The following is a 27921-nucleotide window of genomic DNA, read 5'->3' on the forward strand; positions in this document are numbered from 1 at the left end:
CCTCCTCTGAGGCTCTCCTTAGCTCTTTTCTAGGTGGATGCCGCAACTGCCGCTGCTGTGGTCCTCCTTGGGTTCTCATGCTCTCCTGCTCCATTTTGTGTTTTTTTAAACAGATTTTCACTTTTCTCTCTTCTCCTGTTTTTCCTTCCTTCTTCTTCTGTTAACTCTCTTTCCTTGATTGTAATAACTGAAAATAAAACAATCAAAATAAAGATCGAATAAACTATGACAATTACATGGACCAGTATAGCCAAAGGTCCATTTGGGAAAGTAAATCTGTTGGGCATTTTGTTTAACCTTCAGACAATAACTATGATTATCAGTGCTGAACAGGACAGGCAAAAAAAAGAGAAAAAAAGGGAATATCACTGAATGTATTTGAGCATTTACAGAGCTTGTACATACTGCTGGATTAATCAGTACAAAAACATGAACGTTACTAATGCTGTTAATTTAGGGCAGCTGGCGTGTAAACCTTACACACTGGGTGTGTAATAAATGTCTGTACAGGCTTCTTTTACAGTATTGATGACAACCATCATCAATTATTTTGCGTCATTCTGTCATACGTAAAAAAACCCAACACAAATTTAATATCAAATTATGGCGTGCACGGTGTTTATCAGCACGATAATTCTGGGTGAGTAATGTGAGGAGAGCGGTCTGAGCGCTAACGTTAGCTGGCTGCGTGACTCGGAGCTTCTTCAGTATGAAATCGAGCCTGCATCCATCAACCAATCAGCAGAGGTGTTTGTGACCTACAGGGATGTTGCAGGAAGAGAACTGTGTGCACAACACCAACACATAATACTGTGTACATGTAAAGAATGCACATACTTTTTCTTCTATATGTGGTTTTAATGCAGAACAGATGTCATACAAACACATTTGTAGACACACACACACAGTTATAGAAAGACAGTTGCTGTGTTTCTATTTAAATCTGATCAAATAAATAGGGAGTACATGACATTGTCACATGACTGTTAACAGTGGACTGACTGAGGAGCAGGATGTGCAGGTGGGAAGTCACATGTTCAAATCTGCCATGTGCCTCTGAGCAAAGTGCTAACAGCAGAGTCCAACACATGACTTATTAGGAAAATATTGACTTATATAAAAAATGATGAAATACAACAACAAGGCACAAAAACTGAAATTCCTTTAAATATTAAGTATTAAATAAACTACTAATGACTTTTACAGTTGAATATTTATGATTGTTAACAGGAAAAAGAGAACTTGGCCAAACAAACAAAAAAAAATCATTTGTACTTCACTTATTTACAGTTTAGTAATTACTGGACAATTAATGAATTCATCACCTGTGTTTATTAATTTTTTTTCTAATGAGGCAGGTTTGAAGATCCTTGCACTGCTCTGGCTGTCGTGAACATTTACTCATGGTTATGTCTTTAAAGTTTTAATCACTGGAAGGAACAGTCTGACTTTAACGTGGTGACCACAATCAATCAGTGTGATGAGAAGCTGATGATCAATAACTGACACTGTGTGCAGGTATCAGGTGCGTTCATGTTGCCTTCACTGAACTGTCTTCTAGTCTCAACAGTCTGAACCGACAGCAGACGGATCTGGGAGAGGAAGTCCTGATCATGACGAGGCCTCTCACACCAGCCCTCAGACACGATCAGCTTGGTCAGCTCCTTGCTCTACAAGTTACCAACTCACAAAGTGCAGATCACACAAACTCTGAGGGGCTTTTCCTCTTCTTTTGGAGCCAACACATCCCCCTACAGACAGTCTAAACGCAGCCAGTCACAGAGAGTTCGATATAATGTACCACTCCTTTGAAGGACGGTTTGGTCTTTGTGGTTGTGTTGTACAAGGTACTATCCAAAGACAGTGTATTGCTGCTGCTCCCCAGGAGGGATTAAAGCTGCCTTCATATCAAGCAGATATTAACACAAAGAATAATCTGACCTCACCGAACGGTGGCATTACCAACGCCCCGCTGCTCCGGGTGGCCCAAATACCCCGACCAAGCTCTGATGATTCAGAGATGACTGTTCAAAGATTCATTATCACCAAGGAATGTTTGCTCTCTGATAAAATCACCATCAAACAAGTGAAATATGAAGGCCATTATTTCTGCAACAACACCTCTGACAACAAAGAGGTGAGTCTGGTGCTGACAATGTAGACCTCCATATTTTTAAAAAACAAAAATCCATATTCTGAAATTTAAAATCAGTGACCGAGTGCTGCAGTAATCCCAAACCACTGCAATAGTCTGACCTCTGAGTCACAGGAGTTGGGGCTTCAGGGAGGTCAGGTGAAGAGGTGAAATACTCTGTACACAGCACACGCTCAACCTGGTCGCTTTTTACACCGGGAGTGAACGACGTGAGTTTAGTGGTTAGTCCTCTCACAGAGGAGCTTTAAAGAGTTAAAGTGGGTGCAGTCTGGAGCTTTAAGCGATCCCTTAGTGTATTCCTGATTCCACCTGGACAGAAGATGTAATAACCCTGTGCAGAACACGGCATCCTGCACAGAAAGGTGCTCCCATCAAGATTTTCAATAAGATATTTACATTTCTAAGATAGCAGAAAGAATTCTAACTGCAGACTTTATATACATATATGATAATTTCTTTGTTTTAATATTTCACCCCCTGAACATTTGTGCCATTACCACATGCTAAAACAGCTTTTCCTTTCATGCTCACATAAATTAAATAATTATGACATCATTAAAACTTGAGCAACCTGTCATTGTTACATCTTTTGGTTATAAACTGAGAGTCGTGACATGTAGAGGAGAGCTCGGACAACTCTCTCTTCAGCTCAGGCTCTGAAACCTTTCCCTCAGGTTCTTCACGATGCTCTGCTGACCTTCCACCTTCGGCCCAGAGGTTGATCTCATTTTCTGGGAAACATCTTGATCAGCAGACACTGCTGTGGACTTGTTCTGTTCGGTTTTGGCCTTCAGTTCCTCCCTCTGTTGGTATTCGTCAGACTCCTGGTAGGCCCGGCACCGGTCGATGACGGCCATGATGGAGATCTTCTCTCTGCTGGTGGGTGAACGGATCTGGACGTAACTTTCGTCTTTTTTGTCTCTGGCTGTTTCTTCTGGCTCTGGAAACTTCTCCATGACAATGATCTTGTGTTCGGGGTCGTTTGTTAGGGGGGCCTCAGCTGCAATGTAGTAACTGTCGTTTGCCACCTGGTCCTGGAGCTTTTGCAGATCACTCATCTGAGATTCACTCAGCCGAGGATCCAGGGAATTGGCTCTGAGGAGCCGTTTGCTGCGTTCCTCCCAGCTGGCGTCCCAGTTTCTGTGAGGCCTTTGTGAAGGAACCCTGCTGGAAGCTTCGTCAGCGAGGAAGCGGCCCGAGGGGCAGCTGGAGTGCCTCCTCAGACTGCTGTCGAACTGCTCCGGGATGGATTGACTCCGACTGACTGCACTCTTCTGGGAGCAGCTGTTGGCGGAGTACTTGGACCGGAGTTCCTGGACGTCGGGCCAGTTGAAGCCTTCGAGGGGAGGAGGTGGACTGAGGGGGCTGCGAGAGTGAGGCCGGCCTGGGGAGACGCCCCTGGAGCTGGAGGTGAAGCCGAGGGTTAAAGACCTCACGTGGTCTACAGGACTCAGCGGCAAAGAAGTTGCCTGCTTATGAGAAACCAGCGGCAGAGTCAGGCTGGGTTTACCTGCCAGAAAAAAAAAAAAAAAAAAAAAAAAAAAACATATTTAAGGTATATTTCCAGATTTTTAATCTTAAATCAATTTTAAATTTGTTTGATTTGATTACAATGTTCCGATAACCGAAGTAAATGATGAACAAAAGCCGTAATAATCCATAAACATATGTTTGGCTTCTACAGTTGGCATAAATCAAACAATGGTACCATATGCAGGTGTGATATTTTACTTCAGTTTCAGGAAAGATGAGCTCATCACTTTAGGCCGTCCAGATTATAATCTGCCCCTAAACAGCACATTTTACCGTCTTTACCTGAAGGTGGCAGTACAGTGTCATAACTACATGTGGTACCATTGTTTTTTTGTTTTTCTTTTCATGCAGTGGGCGCAGACTAAGCGTGTGTGGACAGGTTGGACTGATCGGTTGCTCAACAGGAAATGGTTTATTTGAAGAAGCAGAGTTTGCTGAAGGCAGGGCAGGCTCAGGCTGAGCAGGACTGAATATATACCCAGTTTTACAAACATGCAGAACAAACATTTACAACAATTAATCTCTTAACATCCAGCAGGTGGCCGAGCCCGCGCAGGACTCAGAGTATGGTCAGGATTAACATCACACTTTCCCCGTACATGGTATAAAAAAAAAGATAACTTTTAAATCCAGTCTCTTCTGTGTGTTATCACCTTACAGGTGTACTATCTGATTTTCTAAATTAAAATTTCATATAAAATGGATAGGTCGACGATCGATAACCCTAACTGTACCACAAAAGGTCACTGATGACTGTATTTAATTCTCTCTCAGAAGAGAGAATTAAATACAGTTTCTGAATTGCGTTGGTTGAAGGTTTAGTGGTCCTATGGTCACATAGACAATCAATAGATAGATTTCCTTGAGGATTGTTGGTTTGAAATGTTACGCAGTGTGTAAAGTGATGTACCCGAACCTTCCCTCTCCTCCACCACACTGGCTAAGCTCTTCTTTCCAAAGAGGAGACCCTGACTTCGCTGTCGGACCACCGGACTGGAGGTTTTGATTCGCTGACTGTACTGACGAGCCAGGTGGAGGACTTTGCTCGCCATCTTGTCCACTTCAACCACCTGGTCTGAAGCGCTACTGGGGCGCTCCTTTTCTGCCTCCACCTTCAGCTGGGTGACCCGAGGCACTGGAGCCCTGAGAACGGCGGCCTCTTCCCCAAACATCTTTAGCGTGTCCCTCACGCTTCCTGTCCGGTTCACCTCCGAGGCTTTGGGCTTGAGGGGCATAGGGCTTGTCGACTCTTCTTTGATGGTGCTGAGATCAGAAGCTCTGCTTTCTTGGGAAGAGTTTTTGGTTGGGAAAGAAAGGCCGGAGATTCTGGAGGTTACTGGAGCTTCTTTGGTTCGATCCTGCCCTTCATCTTCACTCTGGGATTTTGTGATGTCTCGCTCCATCGCCTGCCAGATCTTAATCATTTTAGATGAAGGTTTGAACTCTTCATCATCAGAGAGATTATCCTGCACACTTTGAGACCTGGACCTCTGGCTGCCTTCTGAATCTTCTGGATCAGTGCTTCTTTGTTCAGACTTCAAAGAGTCCAAAGAGCCACTACAGCCCATAAGATCCTGGGTATTTTGGGGTAAAGCAGAGTGTGACTCTGCAGAAGTAGGGTCCACAGTGGAGGTGGAGGAGGTCGAGGTGCTGTTGAACCGGCTGACGGAGCTCCTGACCAACCCAGATGGGATGTATGTGAGGCTCTCTCTGCGCCGAAGACTGAAAGTGGCGTCTTGGTTTTCAGCATTTTCATAGTAACTCTTGATTTTCCCAATGAGCAGCTGGTCCTGCTTGGACAGCGTGGAGTCCCGTCTTCGCCTAATGCTTCGGTCGCTATCAAAGATACTGTCATCTCGAGGAGACAGCATAGTCAAATCTGTCCCACCGAAGGTCTCTGCAGGATCAGCAACAAAGCTGCAGAGCCGCGGAGGTCGGTCGTCTGCTTCGGCACTCAGGCTGAGGCTGCTGCCACTCCTGCTGGGTAACCGAGGTGAAGGACAACCGAGCGAGCGGGCGTCGTCCTGGGCCACGCTGCCTCGCTTGATGCTGTTGGTAAAGTGCTGGGCGATGGCGCTAGCTTTGTCCAGGACGGAGGACGGGAGGATGCTGGTGGCTTCGCCTTCCTTCTCTGCTATCTCCTTCTCGTTGTCCTCATCCTCAGAGGACTCTCCACTGCTCAAGGTCTTCAAATCCAAATCAGGTGTAGCTGAGGATGGCTCCTCTGTGGGTTCTGGATCTACTTCATGTTTCAGGTCGTCTGACTTTTGACAGGAATTGGAGATGTTGGAGGGAGTCGGATCAGTGAAATGTTCTGGTTCTGAGATTGGTTCAGACATCTTCTCCTGTGGTAGCTTCTCTACAGCTGGCTGGGCAGGACAAAAATACAGAAGCAGTAATTAGAGGTGGGAAATACAGCCATGATGCAAAAGATTACAACCACCTGCAAACACCCCCCACCCCTCAAAACCAACCAGCACTGACAGCCCAGAGATCGGGCGATCTGGAGATGGCCTCACACCTGCAAGTCAGCGACTGAGTGTTACTTACCTGCTTAGGTGTCGGCTCTGTGCCACCTGGCTCTTCTTCTTCAGGGAGTTGTCCATTTTCTTTGTTAGAGTTGTCTGAAGAGACGCCACCTCCCTCTGCGTCCTTCAGCAAAAAACAAACAGAACAGGAAGTCAAGAAAAGCTGGAGGAAAAGAAATGTTTTTACAATATGATTAAAAAAAAAAATCAAACCAAGAAGTCATTAGTGTCATTCATGGAAAAGCTGCTTACTCAGTTTTAAAGAGTGTCTGTTATTATTGTGTGAACTGAACCTTTATTTATTACATGATACAGAGCAGCCACCAATGCAAATCAATGCAACAGAACTGTGAGAGGCAGCAGCAAACGTCCAGTTCATGGGGTCACCCATCGTATTCATGTTCACAGCAATAAAGACAAAGATGGATGTAAAGCTGCAGGACGAATGTTCGAAGTTTTAAACTTTGCAAAGATAAAAAGCCAAAAACAGTCAAAGAGCCATTCAAATTCTTTAATACGATAGGAAGAGTTTTTGGGAAGTCCTTGTTGGTTTGGTTTCCAGAGTCAGGTGTTTCAGTGCACACAGACAACCTTCGCTTAGCAAAAACACTCGATCCAAGGAAAACTGTCAGCATGCCTCATTAACCTGCTCACATTTCAGTTTACAATAAACAACTTCTGAAGTTAATGTCCCCAACTGAAGGAGGCACTGAAGGAGGCACCGAAGGAGACACTGCAGGAGGCACAGCAGTCACTGAGATTATTTCTCAATATGAAAATGTAGAGCACTCGTGTTGTTGGAAAACATAACAGAAAATGCTTTTGTAGTAAAAGAAGCTTGTTTTTCATGCTGCTGTGTAACAATGTGCACACCCGGGATTGTTACAATCCAGCCCTGGTGTCCTGACCTGGTACTGATGTTGTTCAGACATCAAACTGATGTCATGATCAACAAACCAAATAATGTTCGAGACAATGACCACAGTATGGCCTTCAGTGAAAAGATTACGGTGGACAGCTGCACGCTGAAGCACTTTGCATGAGGTATGTGGCATGGACCTGTTCTTTATTTCCACCTTTGAAAAGCAAACATGGGACATAATATTTGGGCAGCTGGCTCAGCGACTTTGGGCTGTACAGACACTGTGAGCTGCATTCATATCAACAACCGACCTAAAAACAGGACCTGGTCGCTCACCTCCTCACACAGACTCTTATAGACTTACAGAAGTTACACCTGTTTGTGTGTGAATTAGCTACAGTAGTAGGTTACCCTGGATATTTATGCACATTTCTGCTTTTAGTAATCATAAAATAAAGTTCTGCACCAGTTCTGCCATAACAAGAATAATAACGGCATAAAGCTCTTTCTGGTTTAGATGCTCAGTTTGGTCAGCTTTTTTCAATTGTAGGAAACATCATCTTCAAATGTTTTCTCTTTTTAAACACCAGAGGATGTATTTATTCAAATAGCAGAGGACCCAGGATGGAACCCTGTGGAGCTCCACATGTTAGCTAACCAACTAGCCATCAGAACAGGAGCATACTGCTTGTTTTTAAGTCTCTTATAATGGATTAGAACTAGTAGAACTCTTAGGTCAGGTGATAAGTTGCTGCTGATTGTTCCTAGAAGCAGACTAAGAGACAGAGGTGACCGGGCCTTTACGATTGCTGTGCCTAAACTTTGGACCAGTCTGCCTCTTCAAATGAGGATCTCTCCAACACTCAACATTTTTAAATCCTGTCTGAAAACACATTTTTACTCCCTAACTTTTAACTGTGACTGAGTTTTTGTTTTGTTCTCTTTGTGTGCGTTTGTTTCACTTTTTAGTTTGTACAGCACTTTGGTCAACTGTGTTGTTTTTAAATGTGCTTATAAATAAACAGATTGATAAGACACACAGAGCTTAGGACTTTAGAGATGATGACTGAGGTAATGAGTGCTCATAAAACCTCAACATCTTTCTGATTTGATAGATGTGAGCTTTTAACAGAGCTTGGCAAGCAGTTTGCTGTTGCTTCCAGTCTTTGTACTAATCTAAGCTAAACCTTTTGCAGAGAAAGCGATCCATCTGAAACAATCTGACTCAAGGAAAACAAAAAACAATGAACTTTATCCAAACATTGTCAGTTCTTTTAAACGCTGCCCCATGTGGTCACCCTGCGGTAGTTAAGCGTGTTGAACCCAAGCATGCAGCTCGGCTGGTGTTAGACGCCCATGCAGCAGTTACTTGGAGCTCCACAGCAGCATCCTTGTAGCGCGTTACAGGTGCTGTGGGCGATGAAGACCGGGCTGGCACCGGAAAGCCTCACCGTCCCTGCGGCGGAAAGGAAGGCCTGGACAGTGACGTGCCAGCAGGAGATGGCAGCGAGCACGGAGCTGGCAAAGTCGTCTACCTGCTCGTCCTCCAGCAGAGCATCATCCAACTGACCCACCTCTTCCTCTTCCACGCTGCACAGCAGTCGCTCCAGCGAGTCCTTCCTGCTGCCGAGCTCTGCCTCCTCCTCCGTGACAGAGTCCCCCAGCATGCTGCTGCTGACGGCGGCCCGCAGAGAGCGCCTGTCATCTGAGCACTGCAGGACGTCACACACTATGATGTTTCTGCTTCCTAAATCTAAAGTGTGGCTCTGACAGCAGGACTGAGCCTCAGTAACCCTCACCAAAACATCGCTCATAAGAACCCATCAGAAAGTTCACAGAGTCATAAACAGAACAGGAAACAGTCTGAGTAACAGCAAGCACGCGCGTGTTCAATGAGTTTGGGGTCTTACCTCCAGGAGCGCTGAGAGTCCAGCAGGAGATTCAGCAGAAGAACAAGAGCAAAAAGATTTGTTAGACACAACACCTTTACCTGCGAACATCTGCAGCTTTAATCAGCCCAGAGAGCCATAGGCCTCAGAAACCTCACAGTGTTTTCTACCACGCTAACCCTTATTAGGTCCACAGCAGGTCAATCTGTTAGAGTCCAGACATTTTATTGAATTTTGACTGAAATAAGCAACTGGAAAATCTTATAAGAGATAACCTAGAGGTCCAACTGCATGTCTGAGAAGGAAATCTAGAACCTGGGCAGAATACAACCTAAACAAAAACGTTCCAAGAGAAACTTCTGTGAGAGCAAAAGTCACAAAAGTGGACGTACTGATCAAAGATTTATCAAAATCGATTTCAATGAAATGTCTTTACCTTTGTTGCTCTTCAGGGTTTGTTTGATCGGCTCTGCAGAGGAAACAAAACCGGTCGTTACACATCAATAACAACAGGATACCCTGATCAGTAATCCAGGTAATCTGATTACCTGACTGTCGCCGGCCCTGACGAGCGTCTCGTGGGAACTCGTCAGAGTGACAGGACGTGGCTTTCTTCAGGCGCTCAGGACTGTAACGGTACTTGGAAGGATCTACAGGGAAACGGCAACAACAACACAGAGGTGCACTTCATCACATCCTTATTAATCTTTGCTTTCATTAATCTTCTACAGCAGAAGAGATGTTTACTCACAGATGGAGTCCATCTCCAGGATAGCTTCTTTTGCCTGAAACACACAACTAACCATTACTGGTGTCTGCACTGGTCACCTGGAGCGATATGGGTGAGTATACTGATGTTTCTGACCTTCTGTGGGATGATGGCTTGGTGGTTTTCCACAATGATGCGTTTGATGTGATGAGCCCAGAGCTTCTTCTCCTCCACCGTCTTAGCCTGAAACATTAAAAGACGAGAACAGGTAATGAACTCCGATCCTCTCAGGCTTAAATCTGTTGGCTGGCGGGTGGAGGTCGACTCACCTGGACGGTGTGAGGCTGTTTGGGGTTTTTGTAATGCATGACGCTGAAGCTCAGGGAGTCTTTGGCGTTTTCGTTGAGCGTCAGTGTGGAGCACTGAAACCCAGAGACAGAAATATGAATCACACTTGCATTTAAACCAAAGACCTGAAACCCTGCAGCTCTTAGATGTTTGTCTGCTGCCACTCACAGAGATGTGCGTCTTGTAGACATAGTGCTCGCCGCGACGTTTGGTGATGAGCAGCACCCGGTCAAAGAGAAAGAGCGTTCTTTCATTTTTGGCTCGATGGACCTTGAAGTTTCCCTCCAGAACCAATTCTCCGTATGTGGTGAGATCAGGACCTTTCCAGTTCAGCAGCAGTGACTGAACCTCCTGAAAAACCAAGTACAGAAACACTCATACACTCCTGCCTTTGGTTGTTTTGGTTTGTTTTTCAGGAAGGAAGCCCTGAATCAACTTTATAGAAAAAGTAAGTTCAACCTTTCCAAATTTAATTTCCTTTATCAGAACAATTCAGTGCAGGGCTTCTTGTTTGAAGATGTCACCACTGGGAGCATACTCTCTCTAAACTGTCACAAGATGTCAGAGCTAATAAATAGTTCTTATCTGGTACACGCCTTCTGATAAGAACTTCATCTGCACAGCCTAAAAATATGAATGTATTCATTTAAAGTTATTTTTAGATATAGAAGTGTTTTTCTTTGCGCTTTATAGCCATAATTACAGTGTGTATAGAATAAACTTTATTTCTTTTGCCATTAGTTACCTGGAGTCGGACGGCGTGTTCATGTTTCCTCTTCATGTCATTAATGTACCATGCCACTCCTGTCATAGTGTAGAGGGCCTCCTCTACCACCTCATAACCGTCCTCCTCTGGGTCAAAATGCTTCTCTATCTCCTAAAGAAAACCGAAAACCATCACAAACACAAACAAGTCAGCATAAAGTCATGTTCAGTTTAACCCGTTCATGCATGAATTATGACAACCTCAATCTGGATATTTTTCTTAAGTATTTTTGGTTTTCTTTAGGCATGAAAAAAAGAACTTCATTTTTTTAAACACTTAGGTGGACAACTGATGTGTATGGAGTGACACATCAGTGTCCAATGTAGTGGTTTATGTGCAAGTATACCATCAACACTGACACAAATACAAGAAAACAGCCTTTGAATAGCTGTCCACTGTAGTGGCCACTATGCATGAAAGGGTTAAAATATACAGTTTTATGCAGATGATACCAATTTGTTTATGTAAAATGAAAGAGACACAATCACGTTGTAGCTTCAAACCAAATAACCAAAAAGTCTGACAAATATTCCCCAATACATGCTTGAAAGTATATATAGTCTAAAAAATAAAAGAAGACTCCCAAAAGGTTGATTCTGTTCATCTGGATGTTTTCAGGGGGAGAAATTGTCACTCATCCAAGTGACTTCTTCATTCTCAGCTGACTGCAGGATGGGCTGTGAGGTCAGTTCCTTGATCATTAATATGCAAATCGTCATGACCATGGATCAACAACCATTAATCAATCAACACTGATCAAAGCCTATTGATCAATGGCTATGAGTACCATTCACAGAGAGTTGGGGAATGGCTGCAATCACAGCATTGTAAGATGGTGACAGATGTACCCTTAGGCCCCCTCCTCAATTCAGAGATGGGCTTTCCCTTTTCATGTGGCCTTCTTGACTCCCTTCTCAAACCAACATTCCTCCCTGTCCAGGATGTGTACATCCTCATCATTAAAAAGAAAACTACCTCAGACTCATTAATGACATGCTAATCTAATTCCCAACCCAAACCAATCATCCACATCTGGACGTTTTTTCCAAACACCGTGGATATCAACTCAAACTTCACTTATGTGTCGCTCATATAGTTTTCAGTTAGTTGGCTAAAAAAATATAACTAAGAAGATAACTTCTGCTTTCACAACAAGAAATGTCTGAAGACACTAAATCTGACTGATCCTCCTGGAATCCATGTGAATCCTCGTGTGAAGCTCTGATCAAATGTGATGTAAACGTGGCCTTAGACATATTTGCTTCATCTCAGTCCTCTGGTCTATTTCTACAGGTTTGGGTGCAGGTGTGACTGGTCGTCAGATGTGCTGGTGTGGTACCTGTAGCAGCAGGTGGTATTTAAGGATCCTCTGAACAGGTTTGAGCAGGTATGAACCCAGAGGCAGCGAACGTTTAAGCGAGGACTGGCGGTCCCGGAAAAATTTGGCAAGAGATTTGTTCCTCATGCACTCTGTCAGCGCCGCCACCGAACTGCAACAGGAGAGAGGAGACAGACAAGTGTGGACAGGTGAATGTGAATGAGACGAGGTTTTTAAAACGTGCTCGAAATCTGACGCATGGGAAAGCAGTACGGCTGCTGTAGGGCTTACTTTGGGTAGTTGGTGCAGTACTGTGTGTAGATGTCAAAGTACTCGCTCTGAAATACAACAAACCAAGAGTTTTATCAGCCACTGCTTGTACGAACCATCCTCACCCAAATCCAATCAGATCCAGTCTCACCTTCATGACGAAGCACCTGGCAATGGCGACAGGGTCGTTGTCACACTGGTCAAGATCCTGAAGCAGCTCGCTGTGAACAGGAAACACTGTCACCATGATGACACCAGCAATAACAACGCTTTGCATGTCACCAGGAGCAAACCAAAGGAAACCTGAAGCTTTTCTCTCGTTTCAGCAGTTTCCTTGGTTCTCACTTCAGAGTCTGAACCCTAACGCTCATTTGAATATTTCATGATGTTCTTCTGATGTTTTGGAGTTTTTACCTTTAACCATGAAGACAGACAAGAAGGAGGGAGGAGAGCAGAGGAAGGACATGCAATGAAAGTCTCTGTTACCTTCTACTCTAATGACTCGACTAACAATAACCAAAGGCTGACATCATGGCGGTCATGGTTATTTTTATATATACCATCTGGTTTGTGTTACGGTGCTCAAGTGTGTCTGCCTGCACCGTTCAGGAGTGAAAACGGGTGAAACGGTTTGTCCATATTTAACCTCCTGAATCGTTTCTAAACATGAAGGAACTCAAAGCCACAGCAAACAGAGCACTCCATGCTGTGCAGCAGGACAGCGCCGGTCTGCAAAGCAAACTCACCCCTCAACAGGAAACAGCAAGCGCTGACATGGGGGAGACGCAACATCAACGTTAACCATTTTAGACAAAAAAATCGTTACAGCAGTGTTAACGGACACTTTAAACTTTCTCTTCTTCACCTGTTGAACTCGTAGATGTCCTCAATGTTTCCAAAGAGAGCGCAGACCAGCTCAGGACGGATCGACAGATCCGACTGGTCCGACTGATCGATGATGTGAGCCAGGTAGTCCTGCAGGACAGGAGGGAAGGGTTAGGAGAGAGGAAGGAGGAAGGAAGAGACAAGCAGGGAAGAAGAGGATAAGAGGAAGTGACAGAAAGGTCAGGGGTCACTTTTTAAAAAGCTCAGCGTCAAATAAAACACCCTTTAAATTAAACTGTAATATCTCCATTTCTCCAGCAGGAGGCAGACTGAACTCATGCTGAGCTATACCACAGTAATCTGATTACTTCTGGCTTGATCAGAGATGCTTTCTGTTTGATTAAATATATATACTATATTCCATATGTTTGTTATTTATTATTGAGGTAAGTACATAAACACATTTATTGTTTTAAATAAAAGTGGTTAAGTATTTCTTTATGTTTATTTTTATAAACTGAATTTTAAAATCTATGTATCAGTTTATGTTTAATGTGTCAGAGTTTACTTGATTTTTAAATATTTTAAAAATGGAGAAAACTCGTATGTCTGATGTGTTTACTGATTTCATATTAAATATTCTATCTCACTTTTTTAGGAAACCTAAAACTTGTGCCCTGGAGGACGGGGCTGTGGCTCCCCACAACCTCTAGCAGATCGTTATATGAAGGAACCTTTTAAATACAAGCGCGTTCATGCTCACAGGTGTACACACGGCTGCTCACACACACAAACTACACCCTTTTTGGCTCCTACCTCAAAGCACACTGTGCGCTGTCGATCTTACGTGCTGCACAAAAATGTTTAATATTTAGTATTTACTGTTATATTCCCATAGATCATCGTGATGTTGTTTATTATGTTGCTCTTTTTTTTTCTTCTGCTTGTTTTCTCTTTTTTCTTTCGCAACAGGTGATCCAGGTGATTGATATATGTATTTTTTGTCTGCTTATTTTGTTGGTTTTTGTTTTTTGCCCTTTATCCCCGTCCCTCTTCCCCGCTATTTTTCTTTCCCTCTTTCTTTCTCCCCTTTCTTTTCCCCAGTCAAGTCTGTCCTGTATTTAGCAAGTGAAAATAAAATAAAATAAACAATAAAAGGTGAATCAAATAGACCATTACGGCAAGGCTGGGATGGTCCATTTGGCAAAGTAAATCCGTTGGGCATATTTCTTCGCCTTTAGACAATAATTCTGATGGCAAAAGAGACCTGCCCTTATTTTATTATAAGGGCAGGTCTTTGTTATTCTCTGAAACCTTGATAAACAAATCATAATAAATATCTCTTATAGTATTTCTGTCGTATCTGTGGCTCCTTCACTGGTTTGTTTTTTGCTTTCCTAAGTTTTTTAAACAGTCTGGTTTGATTGAGTCGTGCTTCAGACACTGAAACAGGTGCGTGCAGCTTGGTGAGCCTGACTGTTACATAAGCAGCTAATCCCATCACTGCAGGACGTCTTAGCCTGTTAATTATAGTCTGACACTGAGTCACGGCCGGGGTAACAACTGACACCGCGAGCTGTCCTCTGTACGTGGAGACGCATTCAGGAATGTGTATGTTTCACAAGCCGAAAATGTTCAGACTAAGAAAAATGGGTCAATTTTTGTCCTGCGTGCTCCCAGAATAGAAATGAAACATTTGAAGTTCAGACAGTTTTACTTTGGTGAGTTCAGATTAGAACTAAAGGACGAGAAGCTCATGTGTCAGTAGCTTAAAAACCAAACCCTGTCCAGCTCCATCATCATTGATCATCGTTTGAAAATGAGACGCAGAGGATCGAAGTGTTTTTACTTCATATTCTACACCATGGAAACGATCCAGGAATCATCCACCGCCACCCTCTGTGGACATCTAGGTGTTTTCATGGGATCACAGAGTAGACTTTCAGAGAAAAGCTTAGAGCCTGAAGTTACTTTAGAGCTAGCTTCAGGCTAAAGCGTCAAACCATTGGTGAGCGTGATGGTCAAAGCAAACCCGAGCAGCGATCGATGTTCCAGGAATTCAGCGACAGATTTCCAGGAGCTCAGGAGGCTGTCCTGAGTTAAACTACCAATGAGAACGAAGGATATGGTTGGACGGGTGGTTACCTAGGCAACCACAATGACCAACCATCCACTACAAATTGATCTGCGACAAATTTGAGCCCGCAGAGCCCACGCCTGTTATCATGAGACCTACAGGGTCACACAGTTAGGTAACTCACCTCCACGATCATGCGCAGATCTCTCACGTACATCCTCTCTGTCTCAATGATCTCCATGACGACGCGGTCCAGGTAGGTCAACTGAGGGTTGGGCGCCATGCTGGCACGGATAAATGGTGAAGCCGGCTGCCGGCGGCTCGAGGTATGACTCGCCTTCCAGTCTTTGTTGTTGTTGTTTTTGTTGTGAATGAAGCTCTGCCCCTTCCTGTTGGGTTGGGGGCTTGACCCCTGGAGGTCTGCGGCGCCCTCCTCAGGGCTCAGGTTCAGGTTGATGTCGGGGTCCGAGGAGGAGCTGGTGATAGATGGAGGCAGGGCGAGGTTGTCGTCTCTGGAGGATCCAGACCCGGAGGACAAAGTGGAGATCAGGCTCACAGGGCGCCGGTAACATGCCAGCAGGTCAGAGGAGTCGGAGGGTGTGGCCGACGGAGCACGCTCATCGCTGCTGATGGAGGCGGTGGACAGGCGGGGGGACTCTGAGGAGGGGAGGCAGAGAGATGATGTCACTGATAGCAAACTTCTACATCATCACCTTTCACAATAAAAGCACTGAGGTTTTTCCACTGTCAGAGTGAGGGCAGACATTCACAATAAAAGCTTGTGTAAGGAGACGTTAGAACATGATGAATGTCTGTCTGCAAAGATGAAGCAGTGTGTTATTTGGTCCTGGAGTCTGAATCAACTTTGAGGAAACACTCACGCCTCACATCCACAGCTGCAAACATCTGGACAGGTTGTAGCCTATTAACCACACCTAAGGAATGTCAGGAATCCAAATGTGTTCGGATGTTTTTACAGTGAAGAAACAGTTTGTACTCTGTGTGAAGCAACCGAACACATGAGCAACATTTCAACATGTACATGTGGGCTGCTTGGCTGGGAATCAAATGTTCAGGAACTGACTCATCAGGTGGTTCGAGCTCCGGGAGTTTCAAAGTGAAACGCCTCAAACGCCCATTTCTTCCATCGACCTGCAGTTCCTCGGCAACACAGGTGGGTGTAACTGCTAGCTGTCTTGTTTGTGCTGTTTTATCCTTTTGGAAGAGTTTCATGACATCATCGTGACATTAACAACATGGCTGCTGTGCAGTTACTTGCTGATGCTGGCAGATGTTTACAGGTATGACACTGTGAGAAAGTGGAAGCTGCACATACGTGTTTCATGTGTGTAACCAGATTCTTAGATCAGGTGTTCAAACATGGTCCAACCAGCCAATCACAGCAGGTTCCCACAGACTCATTCAAGGAAATCAGCATGTAGCAGATCAGCAATCGTCACTGATTCCTCTTTGATTAATTGGTTTAGCTTCACTGACAGATTTCTGGAAATCGCATACTGAGAGATTTGGTTGGCGCACGTACCGGCTAACCAGTCCTCTGAGGGTTTGGCTAAATATCTGAAGAGCAGCGACACCGACAGTCCACCTGAGACACAGACACACACATTCAACACATGGACGCCAACAGTAGGACAGCAGAGCGCTCCTCAGACAGGAAGTTCCTGCTGCCACCGTCTCTGATGTTCCTGTTAAACATGCACAGAACTGTCAAACCTGACTTCAGAACACAGACAGAGCGTGCTCCCCAACAGGTGGAAAAGCAGGCACACAAAGGCAGGGGCTAATCAGCTTTGAACCCGTCCCCTCTGCTTCGCTGCACACAGATTACAAACTGCACTTGAACACAACAGCAGCTCAGGTCTGAATCATTTCAAACTTTGGAAAGACGGAGTAACTCTCATTTTTACAGTTTTATATATAAGGCAATACTTGGGTTGCTACCTTCTTATATATGTTCCCTGCTTGCAGTGAAGCATGCTGGTCGGTATGCTCTTCGTCCGCATGGTTACTTGTTGCTTTCTGTTCCATTTGCCCGAACTGAATTTGGTAAAAGAGCTTTTGTCCATTTAGCACCCTTGGCTTGGAAAAAACTGCAGAACGACTGGAAAATGACTGAATTCATTTCATTAAGTGCTTTTAAATCTAAACTAAGAATTCTTGAGGCCAAGTCCATAACATGCAACTGTTTCAATTAGATTGATTGTCATTTTAACTGATTTTTAAAATTTTTATTTGAATTTTATTGAATTTTGTTGAACTTTATTGAATTTTACTTACTTTATTTTTTTATTTTTTTTTTTTTCATTTATTTTTGCATGTGTGTTGTTGCTGCCTGTGTTTAATTGAGTAATTTCTGTAACTGTGAGACAACCACTGCTGCCTATCTTGGCCAGGTCTCCCTTGAAAAAGAGGTTTTTAATCTCAATGGGATCTTCCTGGTTAAATAAAGGTTAAATAAACAATAAAATAAAAAAATCAGCTATCCAATACTCAACAAGGATGACTGAGAACCTTCACAGACAAATACTCAACAAGCTCAGACACAAACACTGTTTCCTGTATTTACTTCAGAATAAAAGTCAATTAAAAGCTTTTAATGTGAAGCTGTGGGTGAAGTAAATTAACCCTGCAGCACTTTCAGCAGGAGGATCAGACGGACCTCCTCTGGCTCCGAGGAGCAGCTCATCCGGAGGGTTTCACGCTGCGATCACTTCACTCTCCCACATGACAGGAATCTCGGAAGCCAAAACACAAATCCTCCCTGAGAGGGAACACAGGAGGAGGAGGAGGAGGAGTGTGTATTTGAATGAAAACAGCTTCACACACACACACACACACACACACACACACACACACACACACACACACACAAAGATACACTGAGTGGTCCGTTAGCTCTTTGGCTTCCTGCCATTCTGCAGCCAGGGAGGCGTTCACTCACCAGGCAGGAAGGGAGTGAGTTTATGGATGTGATAAGAGGCCCAGTGGGCCAGTCACAGCTCAGAGTTTATATTCAAACACCTTCAAACACACACAGGGTTGACCTTTGACCTCTGCAGCCGTTGGACCAACAGGAAGAGGAGCTTTTCTAGGACCCTGACCCGAGTTTGAAGCCAGAAAAAAAATTCAAACAAACAGAAGAGAAATGAGCTGAAAACATCTGAAACCTCTTCACCTGCTCCGTTTAACACCTGTGAAGAAAAACGTGTTTAAGAAAAAATTAAAAATAAAAAAAAAAAATTATCCAGTTCACTCATAGCTTTAACACTAATGAGCATTATTCAGACCTCTGACATCAGAAAACAGAAACAGTCTCTTAGACCTCACTCCATCCAAACTGCTGCATCAGGAAAAAAGTCTGAGATTTTCAGGGACCACCTGATGTCGACTCACCAAACCAGCGGCGCACAAACACTCGTCTGAGCCGCCGATCCTCCTCCACACTCCTGAAGGAGATCTTCACCTGTTCCTCTGAGCAGAAACACCTGACCACAGTTACATCGCCTCCTCCTCCTCCAGCCAGACTGCGCCACATGCTCCTCTGATACCCCATCGACCCTGAACGCTGGCCTCAACAAATGTCCTCAAAAAAGGCTCAAAAATAAAAAGAGGATGAAAGAGAAGAGGTTGAGTTTTCCTGCAGCTCTAAAGTGCCCTGAATGCCCCACATGTGCAAACTGTGACTGCAGCACTGAACAGAAACATGAGGAGGAAGAGGAGGAGGAGTTACAGGAGGAGGAGAAAGGGCAGACAGCACGAGGAGTCGTCACTGAGGGGAGGGAAAGATTTAAAAAGTGAGGAAGATGAAGGTCCTTCCTCCTCTCTGTTTGATTTCAAATGAATAAAAAAAATATTTTAAAAAAATCACAAAGAAACGCTAGCAGAGGGCAGGACTACAAACTGACCTGACATGAGCCGGAAATACACAGGAGGGCGTTACCGAGCAACCGCACACATACTCGAGATCTGATCAGAAACATCCGAACAAACGCAAGAGCTCACTATTTAATGATGACATGCAACAACACAGACACAACAACACGGACACACAGGTAGCAAAATGGCAAAACAGACACACAACAACACAGCAACACAGACACAACAACACAGACACACACAACAACTCTGCAACACAGACAGCAACATGGCAACAACACAGACACACAACAACATGGCAACAACACGGCAACTCTGACACAATAACACAGACATACAACACAGCAACACTGACACACAACACAGACACAAACAACACAGTCACAGACACACAACAACACAGACACACAACAACATAGACACACAGGCAGCAACACGGCATCACAAACACACAACATTACGGCAACACAGACACACAGGCAGCAACACAGCAATACAGACACACAACAACACAGCAGAACCATGGCAACCTCGCCGTCAGATCTGATTTACTCGTCGCTCACAGGTTGGCCCTGCCCCTCTGGACAACTTTAATCACTGGACTCGATTGAGCGCCTCCCTCTGCGCCTCCTCGCACACTTTCTCTTCAGCTCTGTTCAATGGGACCTGAACTGCAGTCTGAAGATTACCCAGTTGCACCTGAACTCATCACTGATGTCATCCGTTGCTGTTCCTAAAAAACTTTATTAGCATCATCATTTATTTTAGGTCCTCTTTTATTTCATTTTAAAGAGTCACATGTTCACCGGGGGCAGAGCCTAAAACACATCACTGAGTGTGGTTTCATTTCAAATACAAACGGAGCTCCGCCTTAAAGGCAGCACTTCCTCCTTGGCAGGAGACAAGGAAGGGAGGAATCTAGATGAGGTTAGGCCTTCAGTGAAGCAGCACAGGTTTGTCCCAGAGTAAAGTGCTCTGTGGGTGGTTGTCCTTTCCACCGGTGACATCACGCTAGCTCCTTCCTGATCTCCAGCCTCTCAGTCCAGTTCACCTTCCGCTCTCCTCTCACTCCAACTCAGCAGTAGAGCCACCTCCAACCAACTGTACCTGATCCCATCCAGCTGCTCCTCCCTCCAGACTGAACACAATCAGCTGTGCGGCCTTCAGGACAAACTCGGGGAACAAGTGACCCCCATAAACACAGAGAGAGGCGGGGCTCATGACAGCAAGCTGGGCGGCGAGGTGAGCACCATCACACCAGCAGGCGACATCAGGTGTCAGCATTCACCGCCTCACAGCAGGTCTCAGCACACTCACACAGGAAGTAATACATTAAGTGTAATACACATACACTTATTCTTCATTTTTTTATTACTAAGTTAATATACTGTGTTGTGTTGTTTGTCTTGTGTTGTGACGTGTCGTATCGTGTCGTGTTGTGTTATATGTAGTGCCGACGTAGGACGGTTTTCCAATTTCATTGTACTACTGTACTATGTATGAACGTGCAATGACATTAAAGAGTTATCTTATCTTAAGTAAAAGGCGCTCTCCTCTGCCTCTAACGAAGAGCTGCTTCCTGCTGATGTTGACCTTTAGCTTCACTCACTTCCTGTTGACCTTCAGGACACTTTGAAGTCCGCAGGAGACGAACGGCAGGAGGAGGCTTGGAGAGGATGGGCAACACGCAGAACACAGCGACCTGCACGAGGTTTCATTTTTCAAAATAAACGTCTGCAAGGCACCAAAAGACACCTTTTTCAGTCTGACAATGACGTTTCCCGTCACAGAGTCTCTCATCATGTCTGCCTTTTATTATTTGAAAGCATGATGACCTCACCTGTTTCAGTGTGAGCCTGACATCACCGCGCTGCTGCTGAGGGTCTCAGGTTAGCGTCTGCAGCAGAGGAGCTGGAACCTTCTGCGTAAATCTGTTCTCCTCTTTCTCTGGATCACAACAGATGTGTGATCGTGTTGAAAATACAACATCCAGAATATGGACTACAGATCACCTGACCTCAGTGACGCTCCATAGGTCACAGAATAAATTGTCTCACCATTCCTGCAGAGATGATCTGGGGGAACTCATTCCCTCCATCCCCTCTCTTTCCCAGCTGACCTGAAGTAACCCTGATCAACAAATGCTGCTTAGAGTCCAGATTCACAGCGTTTCCATGAATCAAACGTCCCTACAGCCTCGAGACGTTCAGGGTGTGAAAATTCAAAACATCTTATGGAAATGGAAACGCTTTGAATGAACATTTACATGATCTGAGTCACATTCGTCCTCTCCAGCACGCTGCGTAGCTATGAATAAATGAACATTGTTTTCTCCTCGTTGCTCCTCCAGCTCAGAGAGGTCAGAGGTCAGAGCTGAGATGCGTCTCATTTTCACTGACGTTGATGGCTAAGCTCCAGTTTGAATGTTTTTATTCCTCCACCTCCTGCTCCTCCGTTTTGTTTGGGCCTGTTTGTTTGTGTCCCGAAATGTCTTGGGGGGGGCGGGGCTACGCTGTGGGATAATGGCCGACTGTTCTTGAGACACAACGGAGCCGTTTAACCACAGCGTCTCGCCATGACGCCACAGACACACGCCACTTGTAACCAGCAGGGGTGGACAAAATATCAGGAACACCTGTTGCACGAAGCATGATGCTGTGAGGCGTGAACGGCAGAGTTACGGTTTGTATCATACATGAAGCATGTGTGAGAGGAAACAGTGAGTGAAGCATTCATCACATTGAAGGTCCTGATCTGTGCAGCTTATCCTCTGTTAGAGGAACCAGATGGGACAGAAACAATCTTGATCTTCCTAAAGATCCTTCAAACCTCACACAGCTTCAGCCCAAAAGTACTAAAACTTTTTATTGTTTGTTGTGATGAAAGAAAAATGTGTAAGTTCAGATAGCAGGGGTGCTGCTGCTGCACAAGTCAACATTAACTGAAAACCTTAGTTTCCTGATATTTTATTTTTATTTTGATTGGGTTTCTTTAATCTGCAGACGAAAACAGTACAGGAAGCTGAAGAGCCGATTGGCTACATCTGTCTAACGTGTGGCGTTCCACAGCGTTCAGTCCGAGATCCTCTGATGTTTCCCATGAAAATATTTCATAATGTAACACTCAGTACTTTGTTTTACTGGTTTATAAAAAAAAAATAAAATCAGACATCTGAGATGACTCATGATTGGCTGCTTTCACACAGTAACTTAGGAAGTGGTGTCTGAGGATATGCATCACTTCCTGTCAGAGTGCTGAGTCAAACAGCAGGTAAACAAAACATCTTCCGCCTCTGAGAGCAGGATTAGCGTGGAGCATCAGTGTTCCTGCACGCCTCAAGTGCCTCACTCTAACAGAAATAACCCCTTGTTTCCCATAATGCCCTTTCACCTCCCTCCTGAACCCCGACCACGAGCACGGAAACACAATCTATAATCTGTCGTTGTGATCGATCAGCAGCTGCACAATGAACAACTACAGTGACATTTACACCTGCAGATTAATCATCTCCTTATTGAATGAGCATGTTTCCTCAGTGACGGAGCCTCAGCTGGAGGCGTGTGTGTGTGTCTGTGTGTGTGTGTGATAATCTTGAGTAATGGGGATTAAAGCTGTGAGTTAATCCATCACAGATTACACACTGGAAACAACAACAGGAGAAGCACAGCTGAACACTGTGGACCTGAGCCACTGTAATCTGCACAGGTGAGATCACTTTAAAACACCAGCGAAGAAGAAACTACATTCAGCACAGTGACCATACTGCTCAGGTGCGCCCAGGACTGCTGGCCTCACGTTATGTGATACTCAGATTCACACCTGCTGACAAACAGCTTTATTTGACGTGTTTTTCTTAGCTGATGTTGGTGAGCCTCGTGGCCAGCCGTCACTCACTTCTCCCGTTTTTAATAATCTGGGTAAACGTTGATGTTTCACACTGTAATGAGGCAATCAGTGACTACCATGCTCAGGGTTTCTGTTATTGAAGAACTTCTCTGATGTTCCAGTTTATTCATGTATGAGTATTTAGGTCAGTCGTCCACTGAGACAAACCTGCTGCACACACACGGAGGTCTGACAGACAGCAGGTAGCACATGTTCATACCAGCGTTTCATGAACATGAACATGCACATGCACAGCTCTCTGAGTTGGAGCTGTAGGACAGACGGCCTCGCGCTGACTCCACTGTGTTTACAGAGAAGCTGATGGTCCACTCTGATCATCACCGTCAGTCTGAGGTGTTTGATTCTGTCCATGATGGACCAACACCTGCACTCTGGTTTCGTCTGTTCCTCTGGGCTCTGTTCAGGTGCAGCTGTGCTGCCCTGTTCTTTCACAGAGGAGAGGCTTTCTCCTGTGAAGTCCTTCCAAGCAGTTGTACCCGTTCAGTCTGTTTCTCAGAGTGCTGTCATGAACTCTGACCTCGGAGTAGCAATGATGTGCTGAAGTCAATTTGTAGTCCACCTTTAGGACATTGTAGTTTCTCCACCTCAGAACACGTCAGTAAGATCCAGCGAAAACGAACAACCGGACTCCTCACACACAGGAGCCAGTCTGAACCAGTCCTGTGTGGACCAGAACCGCCTCAAAGCAGTTTAAACTAAGCAGTATGATGATGTCATCGTGATAACCCCACCACCTGTCTTATGCAACACATCAGCTGGTTCCTATAGTGATTAAGAGGCACGTGACTTGAGATCATGTTCGAGTCTGACACACACACACACACACACACACCTCTCCTGCTGCTGGGATCAATAATAATCTATAAGAACTACTCAGCAGACTGAATCTAGAGACTTCAGTTCCCATGATGCTCTGGGGCATGACTGCCACATTCAGCTGGTTTGAATCACACAATCAGGTTTAATCAACATTTTTTCTACCTGCTGCTCCTACACGGAGTGATTTGATTGGCTGTTAAACAGAAAGGTAACCTTCACACAGTTGTTTCTACAGCTTATCCAAGTTAGAGACCAGATCCCTCTACACAAACAGCTGAGTCACCTCTGCAGGAAAAACATCTCTCAGCAGCCTCAGCGCTTCACCCTTCACTTGCAGAAACACCTGAGCTTTCTGCTGAAACTCTAGAATCCCAGCCTACCTTAAAGGGAGCGAGAAGCAGAACCCAAAACAGGACATCTCCAGACCGAGTCTCGTCAGGACTGCCAGGTCTCACTGATCCACCTACTGCCCTGACGCCAGGGGGTGGAGCCTAATCCAATTAGCCTCAGAGTAACGTGGAGCGCCAGATGCCACGTGCTGGTGACTGACCTGCCGCACCCCGCCACCTGCCCTCACAAACACTCTTCTCATTTTGATATCTTAGTGAGGACATCTAATTGATATAATGTTTTCCTGCCTAAACCTAATCATATCCCTGGCACTAAAACTGCATTCTGAGTCTCAAAAATGTCTTCAAACCCGTGGGGACAACCGTTTTGGTCCTCATAAAGGACTGTTTATACAAAGATGTCTATACAGGTACACACACACACACACACCCAGTCTCTTTCATTTCTCTTTGTTCAGGTTTAGTTTCAGAAACTTCATCACTCAGATTTTATTATTTGTTATTATTTTATTTGTTATATTATTGAAAATCAGATTAATATAAATATTTAAAAATATTATTTTTTTAAATTCTTTTTTATAATTATTTCAGTTATTTTTTCTTTTTATTTATGTTATTATGTTTTTTATTTATGTTTTTTCACTTTATTCATTTTAATACTTTTACTTTACAGACTGTAATTTTGTACATTCAGTGTTCTTCATTCTCAGGTTTTTACGTTATTGTTTACAGTCATTATATTAATTATTAAAAGATTATTTGTTTTTATTATTGATGTTTATTTTCTTTTTATCATGAGTCGGTGGATGTTTGTTTTTGTGAACGTGGCTGATTTTAATCTCGCTTCTGCTTTTTCACTTTTTGCTCTCCTGCAGCTCGGAGCACCGCGCCTCGAAGGACACAGCGTCCGCTTGCAGCTTCGTGTGCGCACAAACAGGAAACAACAGGCCTGACGTCACTCTGAGGACAGACACCCTTTGTCCTCCGACAGCGCCACCGGCTCGTTCCAGCACGCAGAAGAAAGACGCCTCACATCCACACTCGCTAACAAAGACTCATCTGTGGTCGACCAGGACCAGAACCAGGACTGGGACCAGAACCGGGACCACGAAGCAGTCCTCAGGTCCACCTGGGGGAGTCTCACAGGGACACCCTTCTGCAAGTTAAATAAAGTTTGTGTCGCCTGGAGCGGCTCCAGAGAGTGCCCCTACAGAATGGGAAGTCCAGATGCGTTCAGGGAGCTCATAAAAAAAACACGGAAACATAATTTAAGTCAGAACTAAAACCAGGGTCCAAGAGGAATAGCAGGAGCGTCTTACCTTCATCCATGGGGAGGTCTGAGGAGGAGCAGAGAGATCCTTCAGGCATCACCTGCATGCACGCGCACGCGCACACACACGCACACACACACACACACATAGGAGACTGATGAAGACCTTCAGCTGTTTAACATAAGTGGCAGCAGTCAGTAAATGCATCACCAGGTGAGTGTGGTCATGTGATCAGACTCACCTGAGTGTGCAGAGTGACGATGAAGGCAAAACAGAAACCGAGCAGAGCAAGGAATGAAGAACCAGACCAACAGAAACCTGCAGAGATGACAGGAAATGACACGATTCAGAGTTCACCTGTGATGCATCCACTGATTCCTGTGTGATGATTTTATGTTTAAAGCTTTCGAAGCTTCCTGTTCACAGACTTATTACAGTTATTATTTTTACTGCTCATCTGACTGTCCATCACACTCACATCTGAAATCTGGAGGAAATAAGCATGTCTGTAAACCACAAACTCAAATATGAACATAAGCACCAACAAATTCATGTTAAAAATAATTTAACTAAAGACTTTGTCATTTCTTAGGTTAACAATATGACTTATGTGAAAAAAAAACAGGATTTAGAAATGTATTTATTTATTCAATGAATTCAAATGTTTACTCTAAAAATACCTACAATAAATAAATGACATTTTTAATTATTTAATCTGAAGTCTTTCAGCTACTTTCAGTTACTGGATTAATCTGGTTGGTTGATCTGATGAATCTGGATTATTCATCAGAAATAATTCATTAATAAAATGTTTAAAAAGAGAGAAAAAGTCTCAGTTATGAGTTTTAATCCCCCAGGCAAAGACACAAAGCATGTGCAGACTGCGGCCCAGCGCAGGTAGGAACTTTGGATGGTTTCCATGGCAACACATGAACGCGCACTGGTTAACTTTCCTGACATGGTTTTCCAGGTGAGCCTGATTTGAATAAAGTTTTGCTGTTCATAACCTCTAGATGAACAAAAGTTAAGTGTTTATTAAACAAACACAAACAAACATAAAGAAAAAAAAGGCAGCAGCGAGGATCAGCTGTGATATGAGCTCATTACAGCTCGGGCAAAGCGGCTGTTTCCTCCGCGCGGAGCTCCGTTTAAAAGCTTACAATTTGGTGTTTTCTGATTTTCTCGGCAGACACAAACATGTCTGAACTTGATCGTGTACTTTTTCTGAAACATCTGGGCTGGTCGTTGTTTTTGGCTCCACGTGTTTCATCACACAGCCTAAAATCTGGACCGATAATCTGTGAGTAGTACAGACTTTCTCCCTGGTCTGACTGCTCCGACCGACAGCTGTAAAAGTTAAAACGTCCAGGAGGAGACGCGGTGCCGTGGATGAGAGGTGCCCCCGCCCTCATCATACCCGCCCCCCGAGTGTCTGTAATAACATTTGCGCTGATCAGCTCATCTTTAAATGTGAAGATTTCCTAACGGACTTATGATTGAGAATCCCACCTACACGCTGCGTGTGCTTTTGCTGTGATAAAGAGGAGCTGAGCTGAGCCTGGGCTCTTCCTCTGAGGCAGACACTTCCGTGAGCACAGCCTGGAGAGTGACCCGGAGCCCAGGCAGGACTCGGAGCTGCTCCCGGAGGACTCCTGAACCTTTTCTGAGTTTGAGAGCCAAAAAAGTGAAAGTGTGGACTCACCTCAGTCTCATTTACAGCTGCCACAGCCCTCCAGCTGCCCGTCGCACTTTACAGGAAAAATAAACTCTGCAGCACGGCTTCCTGACGGTCTGCGCCGACTCCCACTGCGCATGCGCACGGGCTCCCTTTGAAAAGTAGAAAAGCGACTGAAACTGCGCTGACGCGTGAAATACACCTGAGAAGTGGAAGGTGAAAGAAGTGAAAGACAGACAGACACACACGCGCGCGCGCGTTAATCAGTAAGAAGAGGACAGAGTAGAACAAAGAGTTGAAGGCTTAGGTCACTACCTGTCAGTACAGGTGCCTCTACATTTGGATGGCCTGAAGGTGATAAGCTCAGTGCTGTCCCTGTTTTACTGGAGAATGTTATCAGACATCCAACATCGCCACAATAAAACACATCAGAGCTCTGCAGGTAAATACAGGAGGCAAAATAGATTTGCATAAACGCGGCGTGTCATTCAAGCAGCAGCAATGGAGGCTGAAAACGTCTACATCTGCATTTCTGCGTCATCGATTGAAAATACGCCGCGGAAGAGATTAGCACAACCTCGTTCAGCTTTTAATTTGAAATCTGTGTGTTTCAGTAAGATTCAGTTATCCCTGTCACAGCAGCACAAACAGAAATCATATTAGTAAGAAAATAATTCATAAAGTAGAATAGCTAAAAACAAACAAACAAATAAATATGACAAA

General features: G+C 44.5%; 1 protein-coding gene across 9 annotated transcripts; it reads right to left on the reverse strand.

The window, feature by feature from the left end:
* Positions 1–837: 837 nt before the first annotated feature.
* Positions 838–27921, reverse strand: LOC116335133 (pleckstrin homology domain-containing family G member 3). 9 transcript variants are annotated; one of them, XM_039598565.1, is made up of 21 exons: positions 27226–27921; positions 25765–25841; positions 25572–25623; positions 16824–16886; positions 15465–15937; positions 13244–13353; positions 12530–12599; positions 12400–12446; positions 12130–12280; positions 10770–10901; positions 10193–10375; positions 10006–10098; positions 9833–9919; positions 9719–9752; positions 9516–9617; positions 9404–9436; positions 8989–8999; positions 8530–8790; positions 6239–6340; positions 4599–6057; positions 838–3665 (listed from the first exon to the last, which is right to left on the reverse strand). In XM_039598565.1, the coding sequence occupies exons 3-21, from the start codon at positions 25618–25620 to the stop codon at positions 2800–2802; spliced, it is 4326 nt and encodes a 1441-aa protein (XP_039454499.1). In that variant the 5' UTR covers positions 25621–25623; positions 25765–25841; positions 27226–27921; the 3' UTR covers positions 838–2799. The 9 variants fall into 9 exon arrangements, with proteins under 9 accessions (XP_039454499.1, XP_039454502.1, XP_039454497.1 ...); XM_039598568.1 differs by lacking the exon at positions 16824–16886 and having other exon boundaries at positions 27226–27918; XM_039598563.1 differs by lacking the exons at positions 25765–25841; positions 27226–27921 and having other exon boundaries at positions 25572–25738.

This window comes from Oreochromis aureus, linkage group 15 (genome assembly GCF_013358895.1).
Source record: "Oreochromis aureus strain Israel breed Guangdong linkage group 15, ZZ_aureus, whole genome shotgun sequence".
Taxonomy (NCBI): Eukaryota; Metazoa; Chordata; class Actinopteri; order Cichliformes; family Cichlidae; genus Oreochromis; species Oreochromis aureus.

What these genes read in the sequence shown, in the direction of transcription:
- LOC116335133 (XM_039598561.1), bottom strand. Translation starts at nt 18,854, where the DNA reads ATGGGGTATCAGAGGAGCATGTGGCGCAGTCTGGCTGGAGGAGGAGGA. An exon ending in TCTACAAGACGCACATCTCT is followed by an intron (nt 10,099 to 10,192) that starts GTGAGTGGCAGC and finishes TCTGGGTTTCAG; the next exon opens with TGCTCCACACTGACGCTCAA. An exon ending in CAGAGCCGACACCTAAGCAG is followed by an intron (nt 6,058 to 6,238) that starts GTAAGTAACACT and finishes TGTCCTGCCCAG; the next exon opens with CCAGCTGTAGAGAAGCTACC.